The sequence below is a fragment of the Furipterus horrens genome, unplaced genomic scaffold, assembly GCF_987537825.1.
Source record: "Furipterus horrens unplaced genomic scaffold, mFurHor1.1.pri manual_scaffold_4, whole genome shotgun sequence".
Classification (NCBI taxonomy): Eukaryota; Metazoa; Chordata; class Mammalia; order Chiroptera; family Furipteridae; genus Furipterus; species Furipterus horrens.
Genome location: NW_028327174.1, coordinates 200,751,622 through 200,766,320, shown reverse-complemented (window position 1 = coordinate 200,766,320; position 14,699 = coordinate 200,751,622). Strand labels below are relative to the sequence as shown.

The 14,699-nt window shown below is 58.5% G+C and overlaps 1 protein-coding gene across 2 annotated transcripts in view; it reads right to left on the bottom strand.

Moving 5' to 3' along the window:
• Nucleotides 1–799: 799 nt before the first annotated feature.
• Nucleotides 800–14,699, bottom strand: part of FUBP3 (far upstream element binding protein 3) — a 43,394-nt gene continuing 29,494 nt past the window's right edge. For both annotated transcript variants that reach the window (XM_090274904.1, XM_090274905.1), the window contains exons 10-19: nucleotides 14,060–14,162; nucleotides 12,793–12,893; nucleotides 10,836–10,977; nucleotides 6,962–7,122; nucleotides 6,194–6,267; nucleotides 5,862–5,942; nucleotides 5,604–5,680; nucleotides 2,941–3,012; nucleotides 1,702–1,829; nucleotides 800–836 (exon numbers count right to left, since the gene is read on the bottom strand). In XM_090274904.1, the coding sequence (XP_090131030.1) occupies nucleotides 828–836; nucleotides 1,702–1,829; nucleotides 2,941–3,012; nucleotides 5,604–5,680; nucleotides 5,862–5,942; nucleotides 6,194–6,267; nucleotides 6,962–7,122; nucleotides 10,836–10,977; nucleotides 12,793–12,893; nucleotides 14,060–14,162 (948 nt within the window). In that variant the 3' untranslated portion in view covers nucleotides 800–827. The remainder of the gene's footprint in view (nucleotides 837–1,701; nucleotides 1,830–2,940; nucleotides 3,013–5,603; nucleotides 5,681–5,861; nucleotides 5,943–6,193; nucleotides 6,268–6,961; nucleotides 7,123–10,835; nucleotides 10,978–12,792; nucleotides 12,894–14,059; nucleotides 14,163–14,699) is intronic.

The following is a 14,699-nucleotide window of genomic DNA, read 5'->3' as shown; positions in this document are numbered from 1 at the left end:
GCAGTTTAATGTTCCACAGTGTTTGTTAAAAGTTATATCGAATTCTTTTAATATTAAAAATAACAGTATTTATATTTCTGAGAATAGAGAAAGGTTTTTTGTTTTGTTTTTAAAACAAGCTTGGAGGTCTTAGATACACAATTGCAACTGGTACTGGAGACATGAAAAAACATATGCTAGACACGTGAATGCACTTTTATATTATCCTTAGAACTCTAGAAATTATACAAACCCTACAAAACGCCCCTCCCAACCCCTGTTGGACAGCGATACAATTCTCTGTCTCAATTCAGAATTCACATAATTAATTACAATATATAATAGTTCAGTTTTTTTAAAAATGCAATAAAACCAGACAGCCAAGGTACAAGAAATTAGAAGTAAAACATTTAATGAATTTATACATTTAAGAACATTTAAATACTGTTTAAAAATTTTAAAAAATAATTTGTTACCTACCACCCAAGACTTCCAAGCCACTTCCTGTTGCAACAGAAACTGTAAATAAAAGACACGCAAAAACAAAACAAAGACACACCAGCTGAAATGTCACTACTATGAGGCACGTTCTGCTGCCTGAATTTGCAGATATTGCTCCAAAAAAATCCCAGAGCGTCCGTATTTGAAATAACAAAAATAAAGAAACGATTATCAGCAATTTTTAGTAACTAATTTCATTTTTAGAAAAATTCTGTTAATCTAAATATAGTGTTTCACAGAACAAAACGAAGGTTGTTCATCGAAGGGTCTGCAAATCTAGAAACCTCTGTCACAAACAGGTTCCGCTCAGTGATTCGGGGGGGTGGGGGGGCGCGCAGATCACCGTCCTACTGCTCCTGTGGGAGGAGGGGGACAGCAGTCAGCGCGCGGCGCACACTCTCGGGTCTGGGGCTCTGTCCTGGGGAGGCCCCTCCCCTGGCTCTACAGCGGGGGACTCACAGACCACCCCTGTCTTGACACCGTCCCAGGGCACCTTCCCGGGCCTCCCTGGCAGGGGTGCTGCCCAGACGAGCCGCCCTTGGCCCGGAGGGCCCGGCTTCTCTCCGTAGGGGCTGCTGGGAGGCGGAGAGGAGAAGGAGCTTGTGACATTTCTCCGAGGGGTCACCCACTGTCCTGGACACCTGCTCCCACTGTGCCCAGGCACAGAAGACCAATTTGGCAGTGAGGCAGCCAATCAGCTTTAGGCTGGGGCTGCTGCTAAGTGACATGCTGTCGCCGAGGATCCAGCCGGTATCAGGTCCCCCAAAATACACCCTGCAGGAGCACGGGACCCTCTTCCCCCCGTTAACGACGACTCCGTTTTTGGCCTCTGAGAGGACAGAGCCCTCCAGGCTCCTGCGCAGAACGAGGAAGCTCTGGCGCTCGGCCCCACCCCTACCACCCACACCACCCTCTCCAAGAGCAGGAGTGGGGCCCGAACTCCACAGTCGCTCCTCGCAGGGCCACACTTGCTGGGAGTCACACAGGCCTGGCAGTCTTGGGTACAGCTGGGGACACTGAGTGCCACTCAGCTCTGTGGTTTGAGGGAAGATCAGGTGCTTCCTTGGAGGGGCTGCCCAACCAACTCCTCTCCTATGTGGGCCCAAGCTTGTCCCCTCCGGGGCGAGGAGGGGCCGGGCTCAGCAGCGCTGGGACCCACGCAGACACGCGGCCGGGCGAGGTGGGGGGCGGGGGCGGGCAGCACGGGCCATGTCTACGCACCTGGCCGTGGGCCTGCGCCTGCCCTAGTGTCTGCCCGTAGAAGGCGGCCTGCTGCCTGTAGTACTCCGCCCAGGCCATCGTGTAGTCTGGTGGCGAGCTGGCCTGAGGAGCGGCGCTGGCAGCGTGACCTGGCGGGTGAAGGAAAACAGGGCTCATCAGGAGCAGGGTCGCATGGCGGGGAGTGAAGGGCACTGGGAGGAGTCCCTTCCTAAAGACCTGAGCGCCCGGAGCAAAGGCCCGTTGCTCTATCCCTCGGGGTGTTGGTGACATGGGGCCTGAGTGCTGGGAGCAGAAAGTACAGTTAGCCTCAGGCTGCCACTCTGCTCCACCCTGCAAGACCTTCACGAGTGTCTTTTCAGAATCCAGAATCTGTTCTGCGCATCAGGCTGCCTGGATCTTCGGCTCCCAGGTGGGGCAGGAGGGGCGCCTGGCCCAGGGGTGGCCGCGCACGGCCTCTGAGCCCACGGTGGGTGGGAGACACAGGACCCGGAGGTCTCGGGGAGACCGGGCACCTGGACCTTTACCAGGCGCTCCAGGTAATGACGACCTCCCCTCCCTCAGTGATGGCGCAAACACCAGGGTGGCCGTTTCTCTGATGGCCTTTGACCTGAGCTCTTCCAACCAGCAAGTCACACCCTTCCGACTCGGCCACGTGAGACACCTCTCGCGCCAACGCCCGAGCGCCCTGGCGCGGCAGCTTCAGACTAGACACAGAGAATTAGGGACTAATCTGTAACGATTCACCTGGAGTTTGGGGTTGCTGTTAGGTTTTATTCCATTAAAAAAATCCCCAAAACTAGTTTAGCTTCCTAAGAAAATGAGCTTAAGAAAAACAAACATCTCGACACCCATTCTAACCATAGACTCCCTTCCGAGTTCCACCACGGAGCTTCTCTTCACCTGCCCTGAAACAGCCAAAGAGCCGGGCAGCAGCAGGACGGGGGACAGGACACGGCCAGTCTGCGTCCTGGCCACAGTTCTCAAGGGGACCAGGACAGCAGTCCCTGGTCCCCCAGCTGCGGTGCCACAGCTCCAGAATCCAGAACGGGGAGAGCGCGGAGGAGGGGGGGAAGGCACACGGCCGCCCCCCGCTGCCTCTGACAGACACACACAGGGCAGCGCGAGACAGCGGGAGCATCCAGGCCGCGTCTGCCGGGGGCAGTGTTCCAGGAACACGGTGACGGGGCCACGCACAGAGGCCGGGCGGGGGGCCCGGCGGCAGGAGGTGCACGCACTCACTCTGCTTTTTGTAATAGTCCTCCCAGGCCTTGCTGTAGTCGGGCTGGCTGCTCGGCGGCTGGCTCTGCGGGCCTGTGCGGAGAACACAAGAGCGGTCAGGCCGCCGCCTCCTTGCAGCTCCGGCCCGGCCTGCCGGCTCCAGGCCCTGCCCTGCGCTGCTCGCCTGCCCGGGCCACAAGCCGCTGTAGCCGGCTCCAGGCCCTGTGGCCGGGGAACGCGGTGGCAGCAGACGGGCTGAGGCAGCACCCCGGGGGCGTGTGCACAGCTGAGGTCCCCGGGGGCTGGGGCTGGGCAGGCCGCTGCCCCTCGAGGGGGACTATGGGAGCAGCCGCCACTCCCTTCCTTCAGACAGGGACGCAGCCAAGGGGAGCAGAGCCTGAGGGCCAGACGGACTGTCGGCTGAGCTCCCTGGATGGGCCTTAGAAATGGGACGGAGGCCAAATGGCGCAGGGCACTGTTCGCCTGTCCCTTCTGTTCAGAGACTGATGGCGTCACCTCTGCGCGAGCAGAACCATAGCAAACACTTGGGAAACTGTCCAGAGACTGAGTGCAAGGTGATGACAGAGAGACGTCCCCACAGTAAGGGGCCGCTGGCCACAGCTTGCTCCCGACACAATGGAGCCTCCCGCCCCTGGAGGCCAGCGCAGGGACAGGACAGGCCGTGGCGTGCCCCGCCCTCCCCTCCGGAGCCAGCCTGCTGCCCGCACCGGCCCCTTCCCCGCACCTGCCCCTTCCCCGCGCGGCGCAGCGCAGAAGTGGGGGCGGGGGCGGGGCCGGGAGGCACAGCAGCCTCCACCTGCCCAGGCGCACCAAGAGCGGGAAGGGTGACCCAGCGACACGTAGGGACCCTGTTTTCTGCCCACATCGGGCTGCCTTTGCGTCTGCCTGCTGAGGCCCCTTTGAGGTCTCCTCTTCGGTGAGACCAGTGTGCAGTGGCATGAAGGACGAACAGTCCAGCAGACACGCCACACACAGACGTGTCCCCGCGACTGAGTACATGAGGACGGAGGGGGGGCTGGAGACCAGGGCGAAGTGGGCGTGGGCTGGGAGGGTACAAAAGGGGAGCAGCCCCTCTCCTCCTCCACCCCCTCCAGGGCAGGAAGGAACTCAGGCCAGGTCACCAGAAGCAGGGCCGGGTTTGGGGGGGACCTGGCGTGGGGAATGTGGGGAGCAAGATGTCTCCCCTCAGACATGGAGGGTGTGGGCCAGCAGGGTTTTTCTTTCAAAAACACCTCACCGAGCCAACCAATTCTCATTCCTAAGTGCCCTGAATGAACCCATGAAGCCCTCCAGAAGAGGGGGGCTGGGGCACAGAGGCCCGCAGGCAGGCCCGCACCGCGCCCTCGTCCTCAGCCCACGCGCCCCGCTGCACCTGCCAGCCGGGTCGGGCCCCCCAAGGCCAGCGTCCTGCAGGGAGAAGGACGGGTGTCCTTGGGCTTCGACATCAAGACGAATCCCTGAGTCTAGGGCCTCTCACAGGTCCTGCCCGGGACGATGGGACAGATGTGAGCTCGGCCCGGGGCCCCCCACACCTGGGGTCGCCCTCCAATGGCAGGAACGGGAGGAAACAAAACACGACCAGGCTCCGGGACAGAGTCTGGTGATGGGGAGCGGCAGGATCTACATGGTGCGCAGCTGTTCACAGTAAAGTTTTAAAAAATGTTCTGTATGTTTAAAACATTTAATAAGAAAATACGGTGAAATAAAAGGAAAAAACACAACTGCCATTTCAGAGCTTGCTGTTCCCTTAGAAATCAAACCCAAACCCTTCATCTGACAAACTGGAGCCCAGAGAAGGTGGAAGGGGCTGGAGACTGCGCAGCACGGACCTCCGGACCCCGCAGGGCGTCACTTAACTGTGACCTTGACCAGGGTCCTGGGCATGGCTGCCCCGCCCCCACTTTGCTCAAAGGGAAAGGCCCTGGGAGCTCAGCTGGGACACACACATGCACACACACACACAGACCACACAAATGCACAAATCACACACACACACACACACACACGCACACCCCAAAAAAGGCCGGCGGCTGGGGTTTCTGCTTTGCGGGCTGTGCGCGATGGGCCCTGCCAGCAGCAGACACAGAACGCCTCTCAGAGCGGCTGTGGGGGCCGGGGTGCGGGGAGCAGGCTTGGTTCCCCGGGAACTTGCCCTGTTACAGTCAGTTCTCTCTGAGTCGCTCAGCAGAGCTAATTCTCTAGGACGTGCTTCCCGAAAGTTCTGGAGACAGGAAGAGCCCTTTTCTAAGGTGGTGCTGGTGAGAGGGAGGCCATCATCACCTTACAGCCACACGGGGGGCCTGGAAGGGCACCCAGCAAGCAGGGGACTGCCGCAGGGGGTGCAGGTGAGGGGCGGAGCGCTGCCGGGGGCGGGGGGGCGGGCTCCGCAAGCCAAGCCCTCCGAAGGACAGGGCAGATGGGAAGGAAAGGTCTGAGAAGGTGGGCCAGGCAAGAGCCAGCGCCCCCTGTCCCTACCCAGCTGGAGGTGGGACACAGAAGCTCTCGATGCCCAGGAGGCTCCCTGACACCTCCCCTCTGGGAAGGGACATCCCGAGCCTGTTGGCAGAGTTGGAAAGAGACCATGTCAGGTGCACCAGTCCCTCAAGCCTTTCAAGTGGGGGCGGGAGGGTGGGGCGCAGTCCCACCCCCTCCAGGAAACTCACCTGGGACTTGCTGTGCAGGCTGCTGCCACGCCTGGTAGGTGCTGCCCCAGCCCTGGGTCAGGAAGGCCGGAGGGCCGCTGTGGAGGAGAGTCACCTGTTCTCGCACGGGCTGCTTCCCGCCGTCCCCACCACCTGCCTCTTCATTGCTGCCCCCCACCCCCACCAGGGAGGTGCGACGGTCCCCCAGCAGCGGGGCCAGGTGGCCGCGGCCCTCGTCCTGGGTGGGAACCACATGGACAGAGGCGGAGCGGGGCCTACCTCACAGGGGCGCTGTGGGGGTTCCCGTTGACCTTAGCAGCGATGTTTGGGAAGCACCCTGAGCTCCTTGGAGGAAAGGCGCTGAGAGGAAGTGGAGAGAAGCAAGTCAAAGGGCTCAAGACCCAGCTAAGGGAAGACGCGCAGAAGCGGGCCCTCCCCACAGCCCCAGGGCGGTGAGAGCCCTTCAGGGGTGCTGTCGGCGAGAAGGGGAGTGGAGTCCGGCCCACACCCCGAACTTCAGGCTTTTGGCTGGCACTGCCTAGCAGCAGCCGGAAAGCAGGACCTCTTGGGAGGGCGGGGACTTCCGGGTGGGACCCATGGGAGAGACTCACTTTTGATGCGGTGCGGCCGGCGGCTGGCTGAAAGGGCTCTGTCCGAAGGCTCCCGGGGCTCCGAGACTGGCGCCCTGTCGTGGCACAGAGGGGACGCTCACTACCCGTCGCTGGCGTCCGTGCCCTCTGCCCAGGCCCCCCAGGGCAGACCACAGCTTTTGGGGAGACAGTCAGGAAGCAGAGAGACCCTACGGCCCTGGTACCGGCCTGCCTTCCCCACAGCAGGCGGGACTTGCGGGAACAACGGCTCTGCCCCGCAGCCAGCACTGGCACCACGCCTGCCCCAGCGTGTCACCCTGGGGGTGGGGGGGCACCAACCTGCGTGCCTCTCCCGTCAGCTCAGCCTGGCCCGTGGCTCTTTCTGCCACTCTACGTCCCCCAGAGGTGAGCCGCAGCCAGCCCTGCCGCCAGCAACACGCCCTTTGCTTATCTGCTTGGAGACGCCCGGAAGCGAAGCCAGAGTCAGTGACAGCTGCCTGCGCCGGGGGAAGGCTGCTGCCTGCTGCTCGCCTAAGCCTGCAGGGGACACGGCCCCAGGGCCTGAGCTGGTGGCCTTGGGGAGTTCTGCCCGAGGGCGTCCTTCATGGAGCCTGGGCCTCGTACCCCTGGGCCCTGACCTATCCCTCGGCAAAGTAAGAGGGGGTGCCGTCACGCGACGTGGGGACTGAAAGGGACCAGAAGTACAAGGTTCCGGGGGACAGCAGGGCCCCCGGACACCCGCCAGGAAAGCCAGCTCTCAGGAAGCAGGTGGCAGGCCCTCGCACGTACGCCCACTTTCTCGTCTATGAGGTGCCTGGCCACGTCGATGTGCTGCGGGACGCCCCTGATGGTGAACACGCGCAGGCTGGGGTCGGTGTTGGGGGGCGGGTTCCGCTGCAGCTCCACGTGTGCTCCCGACTGCTGGTTGATGCTTTTGATGGTCTCACCCCCTGCAGGCAGGACACGAGACAGAAGGCTAAGTGGACGCTCTGCAGCGCTCCGCTCCGGGAGACGCGGACAGGGCCTTCTCGGCACCTGCGCCCGCCTGCACAACGGAGTACTTTTTATTGGCTTTACAAACACCAGGGCGCTCTCGTGTGCAGACCCGGACCTATGGCACGAGGCTGGTTCTTCTCTCCGAGCTGGCTGAGTGCAGACACCACGCAACACTGCTGGTTCCCATCTTCAGCGTCCTCTGCTGAGGCCAGGAGCCCGGTGCAGGCTGAGGCCCCAGATTTGCACACAATGGGGCTCGGCCCCAGCCCCCACCCCTGCCTGCTGGGGAGGCACTCCAGCGACCTATGACGGCCCCTCCATGGCACAATGGGCGCCTTCAGCCCCGTGCAGGCCACTGCACTGCTCCCTCCCTCCCCCACAGGTCACACAGACCGCCACTGGGCCCAACAATGCCTGCAGCCCACTTGAGCCTTTAAAATCCCATCCTGTCACTTCTGAAGTCCCTGCCTCCTCCATGGGGGGGGGGGGGATGGGTCTAGACAGAGAGGCAGCCGGAGGATGGGGGTCACAGGGGCCTGGGTGGAGCCGGGTAATGAAAATTTAGTTGGACTCTTTGAAAACCTGTGAGAGTCCCAGTCTCTTAATGAAATTTGCATAACAAAAGCCCCCGGTGTAACAATGGTTTGCTTCTTCTGAGATTTCACAGAACATACAGATCAGCTCTGCACAACTGGGGGGTGGGGGAGCAGAGCACAAGGAAAACTTGCAGCAGTTTTTGCAAAACTGGAATAAGACGATCTATGGAAAATCGCGTGCAGGGGCCCTGGGAGCCCCAACGAGCAAAAGCAACGACTGCAGGCCTGCCCGCGTGACCATCCTCGCTGCCGGAGTCAGCAGTAACCTCACGTGATGTGTCACTTCCTTGTGACAGGGCCACAGCCCTTCCAACACTCCCACCTGCCCTCCGCCCCACTGAGGGGAGGCCTAGGCGGAGCACCCCGCCGAGGAGGAGGTGCCTCGGGAACACCCAGTCCTCTCCACGGGAATCTACGGGGTCAAGAGGCGAAGCTGGAGCCCTGGTCCAGCCATCCGTCCTGCGGGCGACGGGAGCGGCCCTGAGCCTGCGGGGAGGAAACCGGGGACCGAGGGCAGGCGGCGGAGCTCTGCTCAGCGCTTCTTCGCTTGGGGACCATGCTGCTGGTTTGGTTTAGGGGGGTTTTAAATGTAAAAGCAAGCTAAAAGAAGGACTCAGCAGACCAAAGTCTTGTGTGCCTGATTTTCTTCAAGCTCTCTTGACAGTTTAAGGAAAATGTCCCTCTGTGTTCTCCCTGGAGCAAACACGCTGGTCTCGGGGACAGCAGGGACCAGTGCAGAAAGTCCCGGGCCTGTCACTGCGGCCCTTTCCTCACAGGGGCTGGACCTGAAAAGCGACCAGCTTCACTCCTCAGCAACGGTGTTTTGGGGGAGCAACAGAGAGCGAAGCCTCAGTGGAGACCCTCCCCCGAGACCCCCAGCCCCCACCCTGCTGCCGTGACTGTGGAGCGGGAGCAGGAGGGCGCGTGTCTGAGACGAGACCCTGCAGCCCAGACCGGCCCCTGCTGGGCACGGAGCCCAGAGACCCCGAGCCCCTCTTCCGTGGCCCTGGGAGCACGCTAATAAGGTGAGGAGGCCCCACAAAACTGCACAGGGCCAGAAGGAGTTAATTTGAGTTTATCTTCCTTCAAAATGAGGTCACCAGCTTGGCACATGGTGGCTGTCTATAGCCTCATTCAGGCAGCCTGCTCCATTCTTCCACCTGATGGGGGGCAGAAGTGACCCACCAGTGCCCCCCCGGCTGGTCGTGAAATTGTAAAGCAATTAATCAAAGCTGCTAAAAGGCCCGGCTGACAAGCGCGGGGCGGCCACACTATCTGTCACTGTTGCAGCATTTATCATGGAGATCCGGCGGGGCCGGGGAGGGACAGCGTCTGTCCAAGGGCTGGGGCTGAGGCCGGGGGAGAGGGGGAGCAGGGCCTGCCTGCGTGTGGCTCCCTCCCCTCTCCCTGGCCCCTGTCACCCCAGAGGAGGAGCACCTCATACCCAGCTCTGGCAGGGAGGGGCGGAGAGCCCCAACAGAGCTTTTCTGGGCGTCTCCAGGCTGTAACGGGCGCTGGACAGAGTGAGGGCTTCCTCTGTTGTCACGCTTTCCTCTGGGACTCACTCTGGGTGACTGTAGAGGATAAGCTAAGAGGGGCTGCCCTGCGAACCCAGAGGTTTCAGTGCCTAGGGGCACCGTCACAATGGAGCAGGCGGGCCCTGCCAGTGCTCACAGGAAAGCCTTGCTGATAAAAACCTAGGCCTGCCTCACAACCTGCAGGCGCCAACGGACCGACTCACAGCCGTCAGGGGCTGGGTGGTGTCTGACTGATCCCGGCGTTTGGGCAGCTAACCATGTCCACCAGCTCAATGAGCACGGACACCCTGCCAGAAAGTGAAAGCACACCCACACTGTCCCCACCACCTCTGAGCACCTCAGAGAGGACACAGGGACAGGAGACAAACACTCTGAGAGAGCCTATAACACGCTGCGCACGGGCAAGGCCAGACGCAGATGCTGGGAGGGGAGAGAGGGCCAGGTGTGCCCAGCCCGCGCCAGCGCGTGACACCCCCAAACCACGTTCTGTGGAGCAACCAGCACCCCACCCCGCCACGCACATCAGAGATGCCTGGGGATCACAAGAAACTGGAGAAACTCCGGAGGAGACCGTGGTTCCTCAAACACAACACCCAACACCAAAGAGTCTCGTTAGTGCGGCTTTGCCTGAGGTGCAGAGAAACTGAGCGGCTGCTGGGGGTGGTGGGGACGTGAACCCCAGACCTGCTCTCAGCAGCTTTTCTTTTTATTTAAAAAGGATTTTAATTTTTTATTTCCAGAGAAAGGGGAAGGAGGGAGAAAGAGAGGGAGAGACACGTCAGTCGGCTGCCTCTCACACGCCCCCGACAGGGGACCCCCCTGCGACCCAGGCCTGTGCCCTGACCGGGGACAGGACTGGTGAGCCTGGGCGCTCAGGGCGGCGCTCAGTCCGCTGAGCCGCACCAGCGGGCTCTCGGCAGCCTTTCCTGGTTTGAGGACGAGGCCAGCCCAGAGGAGCAGCCCGACGGCCCGAAGTTCCGCCGGCTCCCTGCTCTGCGCCCCGCTGGAAGGCGGGAAGGCGCTCACCAGCCACGAGCAAGGCTTCCCTCAGCTCGCTAACACCTAGAGACAACTAGCAAACCAATTTTTATTTCCCTCCACAGGGTGTCTGTTACTCACGGGAAATGTGTTGGAAGGACAGAAACCATTTTCACACGTGTTAATAAAGCCCGAATACCCAAATCCAGAGAGCAACAGGCGACACGCCTGTCAGGAAGCAGCCTCCACTCTGGAAAGGCGGGTTCATTCCTCAGCAGCTGACCCACAAACGCACACAGGCTAACGTTCAGCCTCTTCAACAACGAAGCCGCTTCAAGAGGCAGTGGGTCTCCTGCCGCCTGTTCCCACGCTCTGCCCCCACTCATGAGAAGAGCCCCGCAAAGCAGGGCTCCCGCAGAAGGCAGCTGGTGCCACAGCCTGGCACCCTCAGTCAGCGCAGCAAACAGACCTGACTCCGCGCTTTGGAGGGTGTGCCCTGGCTGCTCCCAGGCGCACTGGCTGGGCGGGGAACCTAACCCTGCAGCAGCCTCTTACCTTTGCCGATGACGAGGCCACACTTCTCGGCGGGCACTGTGTATGTTATCTCCTGGATGCCACCAGGGGGTCCCATGCTCCAGTCGCCGCGGCCACGGCCTCGGCCTCTGGCTACTGCGAGGCCTCCAAAGCCGTCTCTCTCCTGGGACAGAAGCAAAGCGTAAGTGAAGATCCTGCCACTGCCACCAGCGCCGCCTCTCACCTCCAGGGACGATGTTAAGTGACAGGGTGTAACCAACGCCACCTGCTAGAGCCCGACCCCCGTCCACGTTTCAGATTCCGAGGTGCTCTTTAGAGGCGACACAGACACGAGTCACAGGTGCGCGCAGGGAGCACATGTGCAGATAAAGGCACGGGGTCACCCGGACAGCAAAGACGGGCCCGAGGAAAGCGGGCAGTCAGAGGGCAGCTCCTGGGTCCGCAGCCCAGGCCCCCTCGCTGCAGTCGGCAGTGCTGGGCCCTCAGCTATGGGCCAGGAGGTGACCTTCTCAATGCTCAGGCTGCCCTTTCTGGGGCTGATGCACGCTGGGGCCACCAGAAGCCAGAGCAGAAGCCAGAAAGCCGAGGCCATCTGAAGTGACGCGTGACAATGCCTGACTTCCGACCCTCCCCGACCAGGCCGCTATAAAGAACAATTCAGACACTGCTACACGAGTCAGAACACCTTGCAATTTAACCAGCACGAAGGATAAAAGGGCTGTAAAGAACACCCGGCTGTCCCACTCCGCCGGAGAGGGAGGGGGCCCGAGCCGTCCCCGACCCGTTCTCGCGCCGTCCCCCAGCGGAGAGCAAAGCCCGCGCCCGACGCCCAGCAGAGAACCTGTCATTGGAGGGCAACCAATCCCATCCCAGGCTCTGTGCTGAGCCCCTCTGGGGCTGCGGCATTAAAATCTTTCAAATATGGAGGGAAAACCTAGTCAAGCCGAGAGCCGCTTTCACTGGACGGAGAAGCTGAAGAGGCTCAGCATGGGGAGGAGACGGCTGGCAAAACCCACCCCTGTCGATTAGGAGACCCTGACCGTCTACCCAGAGTCTAAGCCCGCAGGAGCAGAGAGAGGGGCGATGCTCTCTTCCCGCACTCCTCTTCCATGGGAGACAGATGACAAGTAAGCAAGGCAACTTAGGGACTTATGTTAACACACACACAGCCAATTTCCTGGGCAGGCCAGTCTCGAGGACAAGACTTCCTCCTCATCTCACAGCCTTTGCAGTTCCCGGTTCATGAACTCTGACCACTAAAAAGGATGGGAGAGGTTCACTTCGTGACTTCAGAACTTGTCTAAACCTAAGCTTTGCCTGGGACTCTAGCTGAGACCCAAGCCCATCTTGGACGTTTTGATTCAGGGGGTCTGGGTGGCGGTCTGCAAATGTGCTCCTTCAGTACGTCCTCCCAGATGACCTGGGGGTTTGGGTGCGAAACGCCGTTTGCTGCTGAGAAGACTGGGCTAGAGGAGTCCAAAGGTTTGCCCAAAGTCACACGGCTAATGGCAGAGCTGGGACAACTCCCAGTCTCCTGCGTCTCTCTCCAGCTCCAACCGTTCTCAGGTCTCCTCAGTCCTACACGCCTGGGGACCTGCCAGCCGCCCATCAGTTACAGCGGCTCCCCAGAGCTCCTGGCCCGGGGCAGGTGGAGGTGCTCCCAACATCACACAGGCTGGCGCACACTCCATGCAGAGATGTGCTGGGAATGCAGGGCACGAAGACAGCTTACGCCTCTCGAGGATCCGCAAGTGCTTTCGAAAGCTAAGGTTATATTTTGCTTAGGGTTTTAAATTAAGTACATCAGCTCTTTGAAACCTGGGGGTCTGCACAGTGAAACAGAGAATCCGGGTTCTGGGACAGTGAAGGTGGAAGAAGAATAAACCAGCAGGCAGGAGGCGGCTGCTCAAGCTGCTGCCCCGCAGCCCCGCACGGCACCTGCCACGCCTCCGGGCGAGGGGCCCAGGCCTGCACCCACCTGGGCTGTGAGGATCAGCTCGTTGATGACGTGCGCTGCGTGCTGACACCGGTCGGGGGGCCCCATGACCTGCGCAGCCCTCTCCGGACTGATGCCGTCGTCTGTGGGCCAAGGGGAGAGGCGGGTTAAGAAAGAGACAGAGGTCGGTCGGGTCTGCAATCAATATTCCGACCAGGGCCAAGGGGCAGTGTGAACACCACCGGCTTCCGGCACCTCTCGGCCGGGGAACGGAGCACCGCCGTCCTTCCGCGGGCCCCGTGCCAGTCCTTCCCCAATTACACTCAGTTAAAGGAGATGTCTTTAAAGAAACAAACAAAACCAAGAACAAACAAAAGGGCCAAGGAAAACAGAGGTGAGCTAAGACAATACTTTCCAAAAATCAGCCCTTCATGTTTTTCCATCTTTAGAGAAACAAGGGAGACAAAGATACTGTAGATCATTTTACTTATAAATAGAATTTAAGTAACTGTTCTTTATTCTAAAATGTTTGTCCTTCTTATGATTTTAAGTTATCTTTAATTTATGGAATCAAAATAACATTTATTTTTTAAAAATTTATTGATTTTAGAGAGAAAGGAAGGGGGAGGGGGAGGAGTGAGGGGCGGGGAGAGAGAGAGAAACATCAATTTGTTGTTCCCCTCATTTATGCATCATTGTTGCTTCCTGTATGTGCCCTGACCAGGGAACAAACCTACCACCTTGGCATATCAGAACAGCACTCTAACCAACTGAGCAAGCCAGACAGGGAAAAATAACAGATTAAAAAAAAGGATTTAATTTATTTATTTTTAGAGAGAGGGGGAAGGGAGGCAGAAAGAGAGGGAGAGACACATCAATGTGTGACTGCCTCTCACACGCCCCCAAGAGGGGACCTGGCCTGCAACCCAGGCCTGTGCCCTGACTGGGAATCGAACTGGCGACCCTTTGGTTCACAGACTGGCGCTCAATCCACTGAGCCACACCAGCCAGGGCAAAATAACAGATTTTTTTTACAAAGTCTTTACATGGCAAAATTAAAAGCTGGAAAGGCTATGTTGGGTCTCCCCAGTTTTCCTAGTCTGAGGAGGAGGGGGAGGCATAGCCAGGGTATCCACGCAAGCAAATACAGACAGAAATGAGGGCCCAGAGAACTCTAGATTGGTGCAGGAGAGGGAGAGACAGGGGAGAGAAAGGGAGAAAGAAAAGAACACAGACGGGCAGGTTACAAAGTCCTTGTTTAGTGAGGTGTTTTATAATTAAAGGATTTTTGAAAAAGATCAAAACCAACCTGGTTTGAACTGAATCCTCACACCAGCGTCATTCTGGATCTTTTTGATCATTTCCCCATTTCTTCCAATTACAATCCCAACAGCAAACCTAGGCACGGACACCTAAGCGCAGAGAAACAAAACCTCATCAGAGCTTTTGGCAGACCTGGCTTTTCTCAATGGCTGTGTGCGTGTGTTTGATACAACTTGGGTTTTATGATAGTGCGCTCTTGAAAGTGATACAATAAAGCACTTTTTTCCTTTTCAGAACAATATTGTGGTCAATGATTGCACTTCTGTCTGCTAAATGCATCCAGAACATCTGAGATTTGATCAGAATAGTTATAAAAATGAAGTAAAGCTGGAATAAACCTTAGAGATAGATAAGATTAGAAGTGGCAAATTTATCTGCCACATTCTATGAAATAAGGATCAATATAGCATACACATTCATTATACTAGAGGTCCTCTAAAATATTTTTTTCATTTTTTCATTGTGGTAAATGATACATAATATTTATCGTCTTGGCTGTTCATAATCATACAAGTCAGTGGCATTAAATACATTCACGATGCTGTGTAACCCTCCCACCAGACGGCTACACGCGAACCTTGTCATCGCCCCAGTAAAAACTCGGGCTCCACTGAGCAGTAACCCTG